This window comes from Micromys minutus (assembly GCF_963924665.1).
Source record: "Micromys minutus genome assembly, chromosome: 15".
In the NCBI taxonomy this organism is placed as follows: domain Eukaryota; kingdom Metazoa; phylum Chordata; class Mammalia; order Rodentia; family Muridae; genus Micromys; species Micromys minutus.
The window spans coordinates 57528261-57542925 of NC_137984.1; the positions used below are offsets into that span (position 1 = coordinate 57528261).

The 14665-nt window shown below is 36.2% G+C and overlaps 1 protein-coding gene across 1 annotated transcript; it reads left to right on the forward strand.

Moving 5' to 3' along the window:
* Nucleotides 1–1339: 1339 nt before the first annotated feature.
* AADAC (arylacetamide deacetylase) lies at nt 1340–14165 on the forward strand (the record flags this gene model as incomplete). Its single annotated transcript, XM_080929318.1, has 5 exons — nt 1340–1474; nt 4249–4471; nt 5679–5748; nt 6550–6721; nt 13569–14165. The coding sequence occupies 5 exons, from the start codon at nt 1340–1342 to the stop codon at nt 14163–14165; spliced, it is 1197 nt and encodes a 398-aa protein (XP_080785444.1).
* Between the last annotated feature and the right edge of the window lie 500 nt (nt 14166–14665).

Sequence of the window (14665 nt, forward strand, 5' to 3'; positions counted from 1 at the left end):
CTCTTAGGAAAGTGAATAAACAAACAAACAAACAAACAAACAAATAAATAAATGTATAGCACCTTCTCAGAATGTGGTACACCTGCACCTTAAATCACTAATAATCCAAGAGCTAAGAATATAACCTTGTGGCAATTTTTGGTATTCAAAGGTCATTATGCTTAATCTATGCTCATTAAGAAATCTGTTTCCATGTTACGTTCTGTCCTACATGTACTTTATGCTTATGGTAACTAATGGGATTTCAATGCATACTATCAAACCTCTAAAAGAATTATGTACTGACATAAGTATTCATATAGTGTTATGCCAAAATGCCTTAAAAATCTATATATGTATTCCTCTTTTTTAAAAATAAAGATTTAAGAGAGAAAAAAGAAATATGTAATTATGTTTATTCTTTAAAGAGTAGTCTGATAATATTCATTCTTCCACTTCCATATTGATATGAGGATTATTTGATGCAATCTATTTATTGTGAAAGTTAAGTCATTAGGTTAAATTTGGCATGGGATATGCTTGAAGCTCACTAAAACTAATTGTATTACTTAAGTCCTTCAAAACTTAAGTCGTTAACTATTCAAACAAATGAAGATTAGTGCAGATAAGTGACTTTTGTGCAGATTTACTGATGATAACTATAAACTTAAAAGCCAAAGAGAGGTTTCAAATTAGAACATCAGACTAAAAGTTGAGAATTGTCTAATTATCAGTGCAGTCAAATACAAAATGAAGAGAAATGGGTTTTTCACATCAAGATTGTACAGACTGGAATCAGGTAAACTGTGAAGAGAAAGGAAACATGATATACTTATACTATAATCTCAATAATAGAAACAATAGAAACAGAAAATAAAATACTTCCTAAGCAGTGCCCTTGAACAATCATTAAATACTCCTGGAGTTTCTCACCGGGAGGAGATTAAGGTACAAAGGGAGGAAAGGGAAATGGACTTCCTCTTAAAAGTTTACATGGCTTTCAAGTGCTATTGATCTTCTCTTAGTTTCTACTTCATCATTTACTGTCACTCTTATATGTCACAATACCCATTACATACGGATCAGAGAGTCTGAATAATAATGCCTTTGTTAGGATACATTTTTATTGCAAACTGTTCAGCAACAGACTGTTGATACTGGATTGAAAGTAACCTGGAGATGGAAGTTCTGATTTGAAATTCTTTGTAGATTTGGGGTGCCTGTGCACTAAGAGATTGCCCAGTGGAATTTGGACTGAATGAGTTAGGTAACGCTTTATGGCAGGTTAAAATTCAACATCCAACGGTTTGAAATCAGTTTTATTTACAAACTGCCCAAAGTAGAAGGAACAGAAAGAAACATGGGGAAAACTATTTTTCTTCTCATCTCTGTGGTGCTTGTAGCTTATTATGTTTACACGCCTCTTCCAGATGACATTGATGAACCTTGGAAAGTGATGCAGGAAACCACACTTGTAAAAATAGGAACATATTTGGTAAGTTTGGAATTTTACTAACCTTATGAATGCTGAATAACTTAAAAGGAGAAAATAGAAATTGTGAAAGAAGTTTTGTTAGCATGATCCTTCTCTGGATCTGATTCTAGTTACAGACAGCAACTGGGAAGAGGGAAAGGAGAAGGAAGAAGTCTAGAGGATAGAAAGAGAATGTGTCCTTTACAGTATGACCAGGTGGGGCATTGTAGAAGAGTCAGCTTCAGTGAGAGAGGAACAGAGTAGTATTCTGCTTAATTATAAAAGTATAAGCAGCAATTGTAGATTCCTGCCTAGAAATACATGCATTTGGAACAATTAGTAAGACTGATTGGTTTAAAACAAAACAAACAAGCGACATAGGAAATAAGACCATATAATTTTCAATTGGAGTCACTATTGTACCTATGGTCATTTTGTATAGATTCCTCTTTACTTCATTGTAGGTTTCTTTTGCTGTAAAGATACTTCTCAGTTCTGGGAGGTACCATTTGTCTGTTTTGGTTTTATGAAAAATAAAGTTATATTTACAGAGTCCTTTCCTTTGCATATAAACTTATACTCCCTAAATTTTTTCTAGACATTTCAGAGTTTGGAGTTTACTGTTGCAGTTTTGCATCAACGTACATGTTATTTTTGTTCAGACTGAGAGTGTACTGTGTAATTTAGTCTACAAATGGACATCCCATTTTGGCAGCACAATTCGATATTCTTTCTCTAATATGTGGCTTTGACATGTATGTGGGATATCAGTCATCTATGAATATGTTTAATTATACCATAAATAAAATAAAATTTAAATCTTCGATATATACATGGGACCATTATAAACATGTTTTGATTGCACTATATAGGGGAAAAATTAATATTACCTTATTCCTGTGCCTTTGCTAAGAGTATAATTATGTTTTGTTTTGGCCTTTTTATGTTATGTTGGTTTTTTGTTTTTATTTGCTTTAGTTTTCAGTTTTGTGGGTTTTTGAGGGAGGAGGAGAGGAAGGTGGATAGGCAGGAAAGAGAGGAAACATACCTAAAATATATTGTAAGAAATTTTAAAAATATTAAATGTGATATGATTACTAAAAGTAAAACATTCTAACTAACATTATATTCTAGAGGTGAAATGTTAAAAAAAATAATTTATGTCATGTTTTTACGACAAAATTTTAAAAAGCACAAAGTGTTTTACATGGTAATGACACAGAGTTATAGATTTGTAGATTAGTAAAAGAGAAGACCCAATTTATACTCACATTAAAAAAGTTATAATATTTGATAAGTTTCCAAAATAAACACGAGACAAAAGACAGCATCTCTGACAAACTATAGTGGAACACGGGCACGTGCAGAATAAATCAAACCTTTATCTATCATACAGCATGAAAACTGACTCCAAAATAAAATTAGTCAATGTGAAAGCTGAAGTGCTAGAAGAATATGTCGGCCGTACCGTACACAATAAAAGCTTAGGGAAAAATAATTTTATCCAGTAATTAGGGTCACCCATTGAGAAATGAGACCTCAGATAATAAAAAAGCTCCTGAATGGCAGAGAAACCTTTCAGCTGGGCAAAGAGGAATTTCATAAAGCTCAAAGTAGAATTGCTGTAAGACACATCTATTCTACTCATTGGCATATGCACAAAGGACTCACCCTCCCACTTCACAAGTACCTGTTTTGCTATGCTCTCCAAGAGCCACATCAGCCATATCTAACAAAATCCAATTGCAAAGAGTGGCCATTGCCACTGGTGACTTTCAAAAAGTTGAAAGCATGACCTTGTTGCTAAAGACATCACACACTTCCAACACATGAATTGGGAGAATTAAGCCGGACCCTGAAAGCTTTCTCCTTGAAAGCTAGTTCTCATTGTGGCTGTGCAAGTGATTGATGGAGTAGAGCAATAAACAGCCCTACCTAGCTATGACCCCTGGAACGCACAAGAACGGCCAGCATTGCAGGTTGTTCCCCAGGACACAATAGTAGTGACCAACATTAATCTGAATGGATTTAAGGTCTGCTCACGCCTGCTTAATAGGAAAGAAATTCTATCTGGTATCATAAATCCAGTCAATAGCTGGTGAGGACTTTGACTTTGAGAAAAACTAAACCAGTATAATTCCTGGTTGCCTTCTTAATGTTTATCCTCCTACCACAGACACTCATGCAAAGACCATAACAAAAAGCCACAATTAGTAAAATTACAAAAAAATAAATAAATAAAACACCTGACTATGGATCCACAATACCAACTGGTAGATTTACAACACCTATACCTAAGGTTCAGGGAATGTGATACACAAAGGGACAGGAAAAGTTTAAGAGACAGAGGACCAAGATGTCTAAAGTGACCTAGTATCATATATTAATATATATATATATATATATATATATATATATATTAGCATATATATGTATAAAACAAGGAGACACCCAAGAAATCTCAGAAATTGGTGACCTAAGCAACACAAGGGTACTAGCAACTCCAGCTAACTTTCCAAGGTGGATGACAGAAGCTTCATAAGACTCAATCCAGAGCTGAAGAGTTACAGGTGAGGGAGAATCAATCTTCTCCAGGGAAAACAACCTGGCAGGTTATGTAATGCCAAGCAGTCAGCCATAAATATATACTCATATGAGCAACACTAGACTCACAGGGTTTATTTAAACACACACACACACACACACACACACACACACACAGAGAGAGAGAGAGAGAGAGAGAGAGAGAGAGAGAGAGAGAGATTTGTTATTGTTGTTTTTTCCTCTCCACATAGGCTTCTTTTGGTGAACTTTTGAGAATAAATCATTTCATGGACACAATACAGTTATTTACAACCTTTCAAGAAATTCCACCCACTTCTGATGAGAATGTGACTGTGATGGAGGCAGATTTCAACAGTGTTCCTGTTCGCATATACATACCCAAGAAGAAGGCAGCAGCACTCAGGCGGGGCTTGTTTTATATTCACGGCGGTGGCTGGTGTTTGGGGAGTGCTGGTATGTCCTATGGGTTGATCATTCCGGTTTATCTCATAAAATATGATATTGACAGAGCATAAAAAGACATATAAAGTCATATGTAAGTTAGATAATAATGCTTCAATTGTTTAATGTGTTCTTTTCTGAAAGGTGAAATAATTACTACTCAAAGCTGTAGAAAAATCTTACTTAAGAAGAGAAATGGCTTCTTGAACATGGAACCTAATTATGGTATAATTGATGAAATGCTCTAGTGAGAACAAATAGAAGCCAGTAGAGATGGTGACTCTGGTCTTTTATAAAGCACTGAGATGAAGGAAATGAGATGCAGACGTTAGATGTAAGAGCATAGAGCTGAACATGCTAGATTTATTTGACATTACATATTTCACTTGTTACAAATAGGTTGTACAGTATAATATCTTACTATAAACAGTTGTATATTATAATTTGGATTTATTGAATTTAAGTATATAAATATAAATGATATATAAATGATATATCTAATCTATTTTTTAATTTATGTATTTTATAATAAATTAAAGAACCTCTGACAGCTTAAAAAGCTGATTTTAAGATGGTGGAATATGAGGTGCGCTAGAATGTGAGGTATGAGACTTAAGGAAGAGATTCTTTCGACCTTGAGAATTTGGAAGTAACTTCAGGCTCTGGTTTATTTTTAACCTCTGTTATCTATATTTGAAACACTTTTGCAAACCCAGGCACAAGCTTATAGTTTATTCCTAACCCATTGCATTGCTAAGGAGAAAAAAACACCAAAATCTCAAGTCTTCCCCTCTCTCCCTAGTTATGGAAAAATGTGTGAATAAGGACTTAGGCTTTTCTCTTCATCTTTCTGGCAGTTTTATTGAAGTCTAACACTATTTCTAGATAGTGCTCCTTTTGATCAAGGATTATTATATATCTGTGCTTTGTAATAACTTTTGATTCTAGTATAGAGTACATTCCTTAATGTCTGGTATATTTATTCATATTTCTAGCAGTATTTCTATAATCTATAAAAGTAAAATCTGCTGAATGAGGGAAATACATGAAGCTTGATAAGAATGACAGAGCTGGAGAGTAGGCTCTGTAAATGGTCAGAACGAGCACTTCGATTCATTTGTAGACTGTCTGTGAGGAGCAGCATACACCAATGTGGTTTTGCTGATTTGCTTTCCATCCATTTCCTTGCTAGCATCTCACTCAGTTTTCTTGATTTCAGCTTTCATCAACTACGACACTCTATCAAGACAGACAGCCCACAGACTTGATGCTGTGGTTGTGTCAACCAAGTAAGACCATGGTTTGTTTCTTCATTGCTTAGACATGTGCTTTCTGTAGCAAGAAGCCAATACTCTTGGTTAATTGATCAATTAATTAATTAATGTTATTATTAGAATGTTTCAAGTGAAATTAAGAGAGTAAGCAAAGAAAATGAACTTAAGTGGACCAGAATAAAGTAAGAGATCCAAAAAAAAAAAAAAAAAAAAAAGCAACCTGAAACATTCAAATCAACCAGAGATTAAAAGAAAATGTTCAGAAATCACTAGAATACAGTAATAGTGGTGCATCATGTGCACAAAAATCTGCAGGGGAATTCTAGTCTAGTTTCCTTCAGCAGAGTGAGTGCTTAGGCAAAGGCAAGTTCTCAAATATAGCATACTAGGGAAATAGCTGATGAGAAATCAATTTGGTGGAAATAAATAGAGGAATGAAATAATTAACGAAATACAATAATCACATATGTAGTTTTTTTTACTGATGCAGTTAAAACATAAAATTGATAAGATTTTTTTGTTGATTAATTTTCAGTATAATATGATAATTATAAAAAGAACATACTGGAAGATGTTATTAAGGGCATGTATTATGCTTTGTTTTTTCACTCCTTTTCTTTTGATTCTACAAGGTTAATTCACTTGTTTTACACATATACTAATTAGATCAGAGAAGGCTTTATGATAGAGATTCCATGGGTATAAATTTAGCAATAGTATTTTGCTTATTAAAGAATGCTTGAACTTTTATCTTAGAGAAACACTATATATCTTTAATTAAATTTCATTCATTTGAAACTATTATTTTTCACACAGCTATGGCTTAGCCCCAAAATACCATTTTCCAAGACAGTTTGAAGATGTGTATCGTAGTTTACGATGGTTCTTACAAGAAGACATTCTTGAAAAATACGGTGTAGATCCTAGAAGAGTTGGTGTGTCTGGGGACAGTGCAGGTGGAAACTTAGCCGCAGCTGTGACCCAACAGGTAGGCTTCTGAAGTCTGTTTAATATTTTAAAACACCCCATATATGAACATATTTCCTCAGACATTCTTTTATTTTCATGGTAGGAAAAGTTTTATTCACATTTTTATCATGGCATCAAAAAATCCTCAAAGTATTGAGTTCACACCTTCATTATGAAGTTTCTGCATTTCTTGACATCAACATTCATTGTACAACGTAGTTAGCTAACCACTCAAAGCAATAGGCTCTTACATTCCATTATATATCACTGGATTGACTGTATCAGTGTTTGGTAGCACCTATAGAACTTGCTAATTCCATGGGTTAAGAGCAATCATGTGGAATCTACTCTTCCTGGAAGTATTATCAGGAGGATGAAAATGGTATTATCATAAAGGCAGCCTAAATACCAGTTTTTCCTTCAGCTCCTTAGAGGCAGAGCAGCTTGAGATTAATATACAACCAATGTTTTTAGAAACAAACACAATAAATGAAAATATCTAAAAGTATTTCACACTAATTGATGTCTAGTTTTTCATTTTCCTGCATACCAATCACCAGTACCAAAGGCTACTTAATTACTCTCACATATAGTAATGGATTTTGTAAAGGTCCCTTTTTTTCATAATCTTTTGTGAGTGGTCTTACAAAATCTGGAGAATGCAGAAAACCACAAAAACCAAGAGGTAAATTGTGAATTCCATGTTAAGATGTACAGTAGGGCCAGGCAGTGATGGCGTACTCCTTCAGTCCCAGAAACTCAAGGCAAAGGCAAGCAGATCTCTGAGCTCAGGCTATCCTGTTCTGCAAAGCAGAACAGCCAGAGTTCCACAGAAAAACTGTGAAAAATCAAACAAAAAAGATGTACAGCTGGACCTGCAGCATAAACTCTCCTTCCTTAGTATTTCCTTAGAAGCAAAAAACAAATAAAAACGGTGACAACTTCAAACTTCTATCAGCCATTTTGTTCACGTCCTCCTGACATAATTGCCTACTTCTGTAGATAGCAACTCTTATGAGTAAGGGCCTCTTCTCCAGTTTTACTCCTTCACCTTCAACTCTCTGGTCTTCACTCAAGCATTAGAGCCTATGAAACACCATAGCAGTTCCTCCCTCTGAAATGCAACAGAGTAGGAAGCTAATGATCTTATTGCTGTTTAACAAGCATAACAACACAGGGTTAGCCAAAAACTTGAGACTACCTTTCTGTATAATTCAAAGCATCCCTGACAAAGGGAGGCCTGAAGGCCATTAAGACACCCAACTTCCTAACAGAGTGATGCTTTGAATCCTAAATGTGGAGAAACAGCCAAGTCTGACCTAGACATACAGGGCATACAGTCTCAACCGTGGATCAGCTGAAAGGGTAGCCTCTAGGAGAGGGGCAACAACCAGGAGAGGAAAGAAGGATGAGGCTAAACTTTTGACTTCAGTGTTTCTTACTCAGCAATAGAGATCTCCCTGTCTCTTTGGAGTGCCTGCACTTCAAACAGATACTCTGAATTGTGTGAAGGCATGAGGATTTGAAAAAAAGACATGATTCATTTATTCCTGTTGCCAGAATATACTGTTTTACTCTCTCTGGCTCTCTCTGAAATTCAGCTCTTGGAAATCAGTCTGGTGGTTCCTCAGAAAACTGGACATAGTCCTACCTGAAGACCCAGTTATTCCACTTCTGGGCATATACCCCAGAGATGCTCCAACATACAACAAAGATACATGCACCACAATGTTCATAGAAGCTCTATTTATATTAGCCAGAAGCTGGAAAGAACCCAGATGTCCTTCAGTAGATGAATGGATAAATGTGGCAGAAACAATGACTTTATGAAATTCCTAGGAAAATGGATGCATCTAGAGAATATCATCCTGAGTGAGGTAACCGAGTAACAAAAGAACAGACACAATATGCAGTCACTGATAACTGGATACTAACTCCATAAAGCTCTGAACACCCCAGAAACAACTCACAGGCCATATGAAGCACAAGAAAAATGAAGGCCAAAAAATGAAAGCCTCAGTCTTTCTTAGGAAAAAATAAATGTATAGCACCCTCTCAGAGTGTGGTACACCTGGACCTTAAACCATTAATAACCCAAGAGCTAAGAATATAACCTTATGGAAATTTTTGGTATTCACAGATCATTATGCTTAATCTATACTCACTAAGAAAACTGTTTCCATGTTAAGTTCTGTCCTACATGTACTTTATGCTAATGGTAACTAGTGGGATTTCAATGCATGCTATCAAACCTCTAAAAGAATTAAGTACTGAAAAAATATGCATATAATGTTATGCCAAAATGCCTTTAAAAATCTGTGTATGTACCCCTCTTTTTTTAAAAACAAAGTTGTAAGAGAGAGAGAAAAAATGAAATTTTAGAGACTAGTGATGGTTGTTTCTTGTTATTTATGTTGTTACAGGTAGAATTATGTTTGTGTGGCTGTCTTCTTTTCTGGGTCACTTGAAAGAATATTACTTTCTTGCATTTTCTAGCATGTTCCCTCCTTGTGTTGCAGTTTTTCATTAATTAATCTTTGTAGGGCTGGATTTATGGAAAGACATTGTGTAAATTTGGTTTTGTTGTGGGATGTCTTTGTTTCTCCATCTATGGTAATTGAGAGTTTTGCTGGATATAGTATCCTTGCATTTGTGTTCTCTGAGGATCTGTATGATATTTTCCCAGGATCTTCTAGCTTTCATAGTCTCTGTTGCGAAGTCTGGTTTAATTCTGATAGGTCTACCTTTATATGTTACTTGACCTTTTTCCATTACTGTTTTTAATATTCTTTCTTTGTTTTGTGCATTTGGTGTTTTGACTATTATATGACAGGAGGAATTTCTTTTCTGGTCCAATCTATTTGGAATTCCTTAGGCTTCTTGTATGTTTATGGGCATGTTTTTTGCTATGTTAGGGAAGTTTCTTTTATGATTTTGTTGAAGATATTTGCTCATCCTTGGAGTTAGGAATCTTCGATCTCTTCTATGTCTATTATCCTCAGGTTTGATCTTCTCATTGTGTCCTGAATTTCCCAGATGTTTTGGGTTAGGAGCTTTGTGTGTGTGTGTGTGTGTGTTTTTTTTTTTTTTTTTTTTTTTTTTTTTTTTTTTTGACTCTTGTGTCAGTGTTTTTTCTGGTATCTTTTGCCCCTGAGATTCTCTCTTCTATCTCTTGTGGTCTGTTGGTGATGCTTGTGTCTATGCCTCCTGATCTCCAGAGTTGTCTCCGCTTGTGATTTCTTTATTGTTTGTATTCCCATTTTAAAATCCTAGATGGTTTTGTTCAATTCTTTCACCAGTTTAGTTGACTTTTGTGCTTCGTCTTTAAGCGTTTCTACTTGTTTACCTGTGTTGTCCTGTATTTCTTTAAGGACATTATTCATGGCCTTCTTAAAGTCCTCTAACATCATCATGAGTTATGATTTTAAATCAGAATCTTGCTGTTCTGGTGTGTTGGTGTATCCAAGACTTGCTGTTTTGGGGGCCTTGGTTTTTGTTGCTTAGGTTTTTGAACTTACCTCTAGACATTTTCTTATCCCTGGTGTTAGTCTTGCTGATTCTGACAGTGGCTTGACCCTCCTGTAAGCCTATGAGTCAGCACTCCTGGGGGACCAGCTCTCTTCCAGCAGGGTCTGAGTAGAGAGAACTTTAGCACAGGTTCAGCTTTGGACTCAGGCAGAAACCAGAAGGATCCTGTCCTAAACTGTTTTCTGTTCCTGAGTCCAGAGGATTGTGGGGGAAATACCTGTGTTCTCAAGTATTTCAGCACTTCTGAGGGACCAGCTCTCTCCCAATGGGGTCTGGGTAAAGAGAGCTGTAGCACAGGGTCATCTCTGGGCACAGTCAGAAACCAGAAGCTCTGTATTTCTTTGAAGCTAGTTATGATAACATTTGCTTTTTCTTAATCATTTCCTGTAAACATTGTATACAAATATTTGTTATACAGGAATCTTATCTTTATTACAAGCCACATCTGTTCATGACACATTTTCATCTTAATTTCAATAGATTGAGTGTCGTTCCTTTTTCTTTGTGTCAGATTACTTAAGTGATTATAACTCTTACTTTTCAAACAACCATCTTCTTGGTGGATATTATGTATTTCTTTTTAAAATCTGTTTTATTATTTTATTAATGTTAATTTCTTGGTGAACTTTTCTTCCATGTCATAAACTCTTTCATACACATTGTTCAGTTGTTTTAAATTCGTTTTGCAGACTTTTTCTATAAAAAGTCATGAATTGAATTCACTGAAAGACCTCCGAAGGGAGACCCTCACTCAAATCTCAGGAGAGGCGCGCACCCAGAGAGGCACCGAGACCAGACTTGTTGCAATCGCATGAGGAAGTTTATTGAAAGTGAAAGAGTGAGATCTCAGGCCAGCATGCTGGGGTCGAGACTCATACACCACGCAGGGGTAGAGGAGTTAGACCCCGGCCTGAACTTGTAACAGGCTTATAAAGGCAAAAACCACAAAGGAGGGGGAGGACAGGGGGAATGAGGAAATTCATAAGGGGAAGAATCATACATTTTTTATCAGTACACCCCCAGGCACACCTAGGGCGTTGGAACATTCCACAGAGGTCATCCGGACCTTCTGTGGTATTTTGGGAACTCAAATCTCAAGAAAGTGGGATTTCCTGGGTGGGATTTCCTGGGAGCGGCAGAGGAAATCCCTAGGGCAAGGAATCAGTGTCCTTTGACAACCTTTTACTCTTCACACCTTAATTTTTATATGCACTCTCAAGTCCTTGGTCATTTTTAGCAATAAACTTTTGAAATATTCACCTGGAATTTTACCTCTTTGTGTTCAATAGTTACAATATTTAGAGAAGTCATATTGATTTGTTCCTTCATGTTTCTTGTACTTCATGCATTGTGGAGAGCTTTTGGGAGCCACTTCTAGCCACTTGGCTGGAATTTGACATCACCAGGACAAAAGAAGTAAATGCAAGGCAGGAATCTCACTCTGGCCCAGGGCTTGGGAAACTGGCCTGGATTAAGAACATTTACATTTGAATCTTGGGGCAGGCTCAGAGGATGTAAGTGTGGCAGTCCCTTTGTCTCTTGGAAGTTCCTTTTGTCCAGGTCTTCCCACCTAGGCCCCAGAAAGGTGTTTAAAGGATTTTTGCTTATTGCCTTGCTGGTGCCTTGTCTCAAAACTGATCTTATCTTTCTGCATGTAATTAAAGTGGTTTAAAGCAGACTGAAAAATAAAAAGTTTACTTCAGCCTCAAAAAAAAAAAAAAAAAAAAAAAAAAAAAAAAGATTCAAACTTACAAAGGCAATAAGCAAATTCCCTAGCTGCTTGGTGGAAGCTACCAGCCTGTGGGATGAGTCAGCAGTAAAAACAATAGGAACACAGGTGTGGATCAGCTTGTGACTGGGCCCATCTAAATTTGAATGGAGGGCGTGTCCTATTTCCAACATTTAGGCCTACAAGCCTGGCAGTTCAGCTAACCCTTAGCTGATGGAAGATTGGCATGACTCCCAGCATGTCTCTAATAAGTATTAAGAACTTAGTTTCATGGCTGGTATCTTTTTGTACATGGAGTTTTTCATCTGCACTGCTATCAAAGAGACCCTGTCTAGTTAGTACATTTTAGCCACTAGCCTTTAAGATGGCTTTATTTTTGTTCATGAAATTTCCAAGCAGTACTTCTACTTTAGTAAATATTGTGTTCTTATAGTTCTTTTAAACATCCTTGCATACCAGCCAAAAGACCATATAGAAAGTTTTACTAATAGGTATATAATTCATTTGTTGTAAAGTGTAGTTCTTTATGAATGTATACTTACAACTCTTGGGTCTTTTAATAGCCAAACTGTGTGGAAATATTTTGTTCTAATGTTTACCTGTAATACCAGTGTTGGGATTCTGTAAACCTTACCGCTCAATTACCTGGCAGTAGCCAGGTATGCTCCACCCCAGTGACCTCACACTAAAAAATGGGCTGCTTGACCCCTCCTCTGTCTCTTGCCTCTCTTGCTCTTGCACCCCTAACCCTCCTCTTCCCTTTTCCTCCCCCCTTCTTCTTCCACATGCTCATGGCCAGCCTCTACTCCTCTCTCTCTCTCTCTCTCTCTCTCTCTCTCTCTCTCTCTCTCTCTCTCTTCCTCTACCATGCTCTTAACTCTCCCATGACCTGAACAACCTCTATTCTGTACTATACTGATGTGTTCTCAGGTCCCTCAGGGAAAAGGGATTCCCAACATGGGCAGCCCAGAGGCATCTCCCTTGCCCCCAGACCTCGCCACACCTCCATGGGCCATAAGCCCCCCATTCTCTTCATACTTCCCCTAACAACCAGAACCTAAAAGCATATATGTTATCAATTGTTTTGGCTGAAAACAATGCTATATGTATTTTTCTTTGGAGATGAAGTTATAATTTGTGAAAAAAATATCTGATTTAATATACTGACAAAGAATTCAAGCACGAAGCTGTAGAGTATTCTGTTACTTTTTTAAGAGCAATGAGATAAAGCTCTGGGTAAAACAAAGTACTAATGAACTTCTGGAAGTAAGTTCAGGGCAGTGTCACAAAAACTGTTTCCCCTCCCTCTCCCTACTTCTTTGCCTCTCAGTTTTCTCAGTGGTGGTTATGTTAAAAAGATAAACTCTCAGTGTCAAAGTAAAACAGTGATGATTGACAGTTAAAGCTCTCTTTTAATCTTCCTTGGCATTTGATTGAAATTAATGTTTATAAGTACATATCGACAATATAGAGAACTGGAAAACTTTATGAGATATTTCTGTTTAATTTGATTATCTGAATTTTTCTTATTTCTTTATATTATTTTTTAAATTAAAGTATACCTACTAATTGGAATCGTCATTTAAATGCAATTTTGAATTCTTTTCAGATTCTACAGGATCCAGATGTCAAGATCAAACTCAAGGTTCAAGCCTTAATATATCCTGCCCTTCAGGCTCTTGATATGAATGTACCATCACAACAAGAAGGTTCACAATTTCCAATTTTAACCAGGTCATTAATGGTCAGGTTCTGGAGTGAATACTTTACTACAGACCAAGACCTTGAGAAAGCCATGCTTGTCAACCAGCATGTACCCATGGAATTCAGCCATTTGTTACAATTTGTGAATTGGAGTTCCTTGCTCCCTCAGAGATATAAGAAAGGTTACTTTTATAAAAATCCTACTCCTGGTAGTTCTGAGCTGGTTCAAAAATATCCAGGGTTTGTAGATGTAAAGGCTTGCCCTCTGCTGGCCAATGACAGCATTTTACATAATTTACCTCTGACCTATATTGTCACTTGTCAGTATGATGTCCTAAGAGATGATGGACTCATGTATGCCAGGCGGTTGCAGAATGTTGGAGTTCATGTGACTCATCACCATATTGAAGATGGATTCCATGGAGCATTTACCATTCCTGGTTTAAAACTTGCATACAGGATGCAAAATCAGTACTTTAGATGGCTTATCAAAAATCTGTAGCAAAACCTACAAAAGGATTTATTGAAGGTATATAGAAAACAAAATAAGAAATAAACTAGTAAACTAGTTTTCATATAATACCTTTGTTGATGCTAAAGAGCTGATAGCTTCCATGTTTTGTTATTTTTATTATTAAAAAATGATTATTTCATTTTTTATCCTGTATTTTCTACAGACATATGTCTCCAAAGCAGAGTTTTATGTGGGTACTGACAATCCAAATTCACATTTGCATGTTTATGAAACTGGTATTTTACCAACTGTCACCAGGCTCAAATTCCACCACAATTCTACAGTACACTTTTACTGCCCATTATTATTTTATACATAAGAAAATGTGAGCTTAAAAAAGAAAAGTAATATGTTATGTTCTAAATCTAGATACTGTTGGAATAATTCATTCTATTGGGGGTTTCTACCACAACTTAGATCACAAAACCTTTATATTTATAATAAGCCTTAAACCACTAGGGGTCGGCAGATATCAACCCTATATGCTA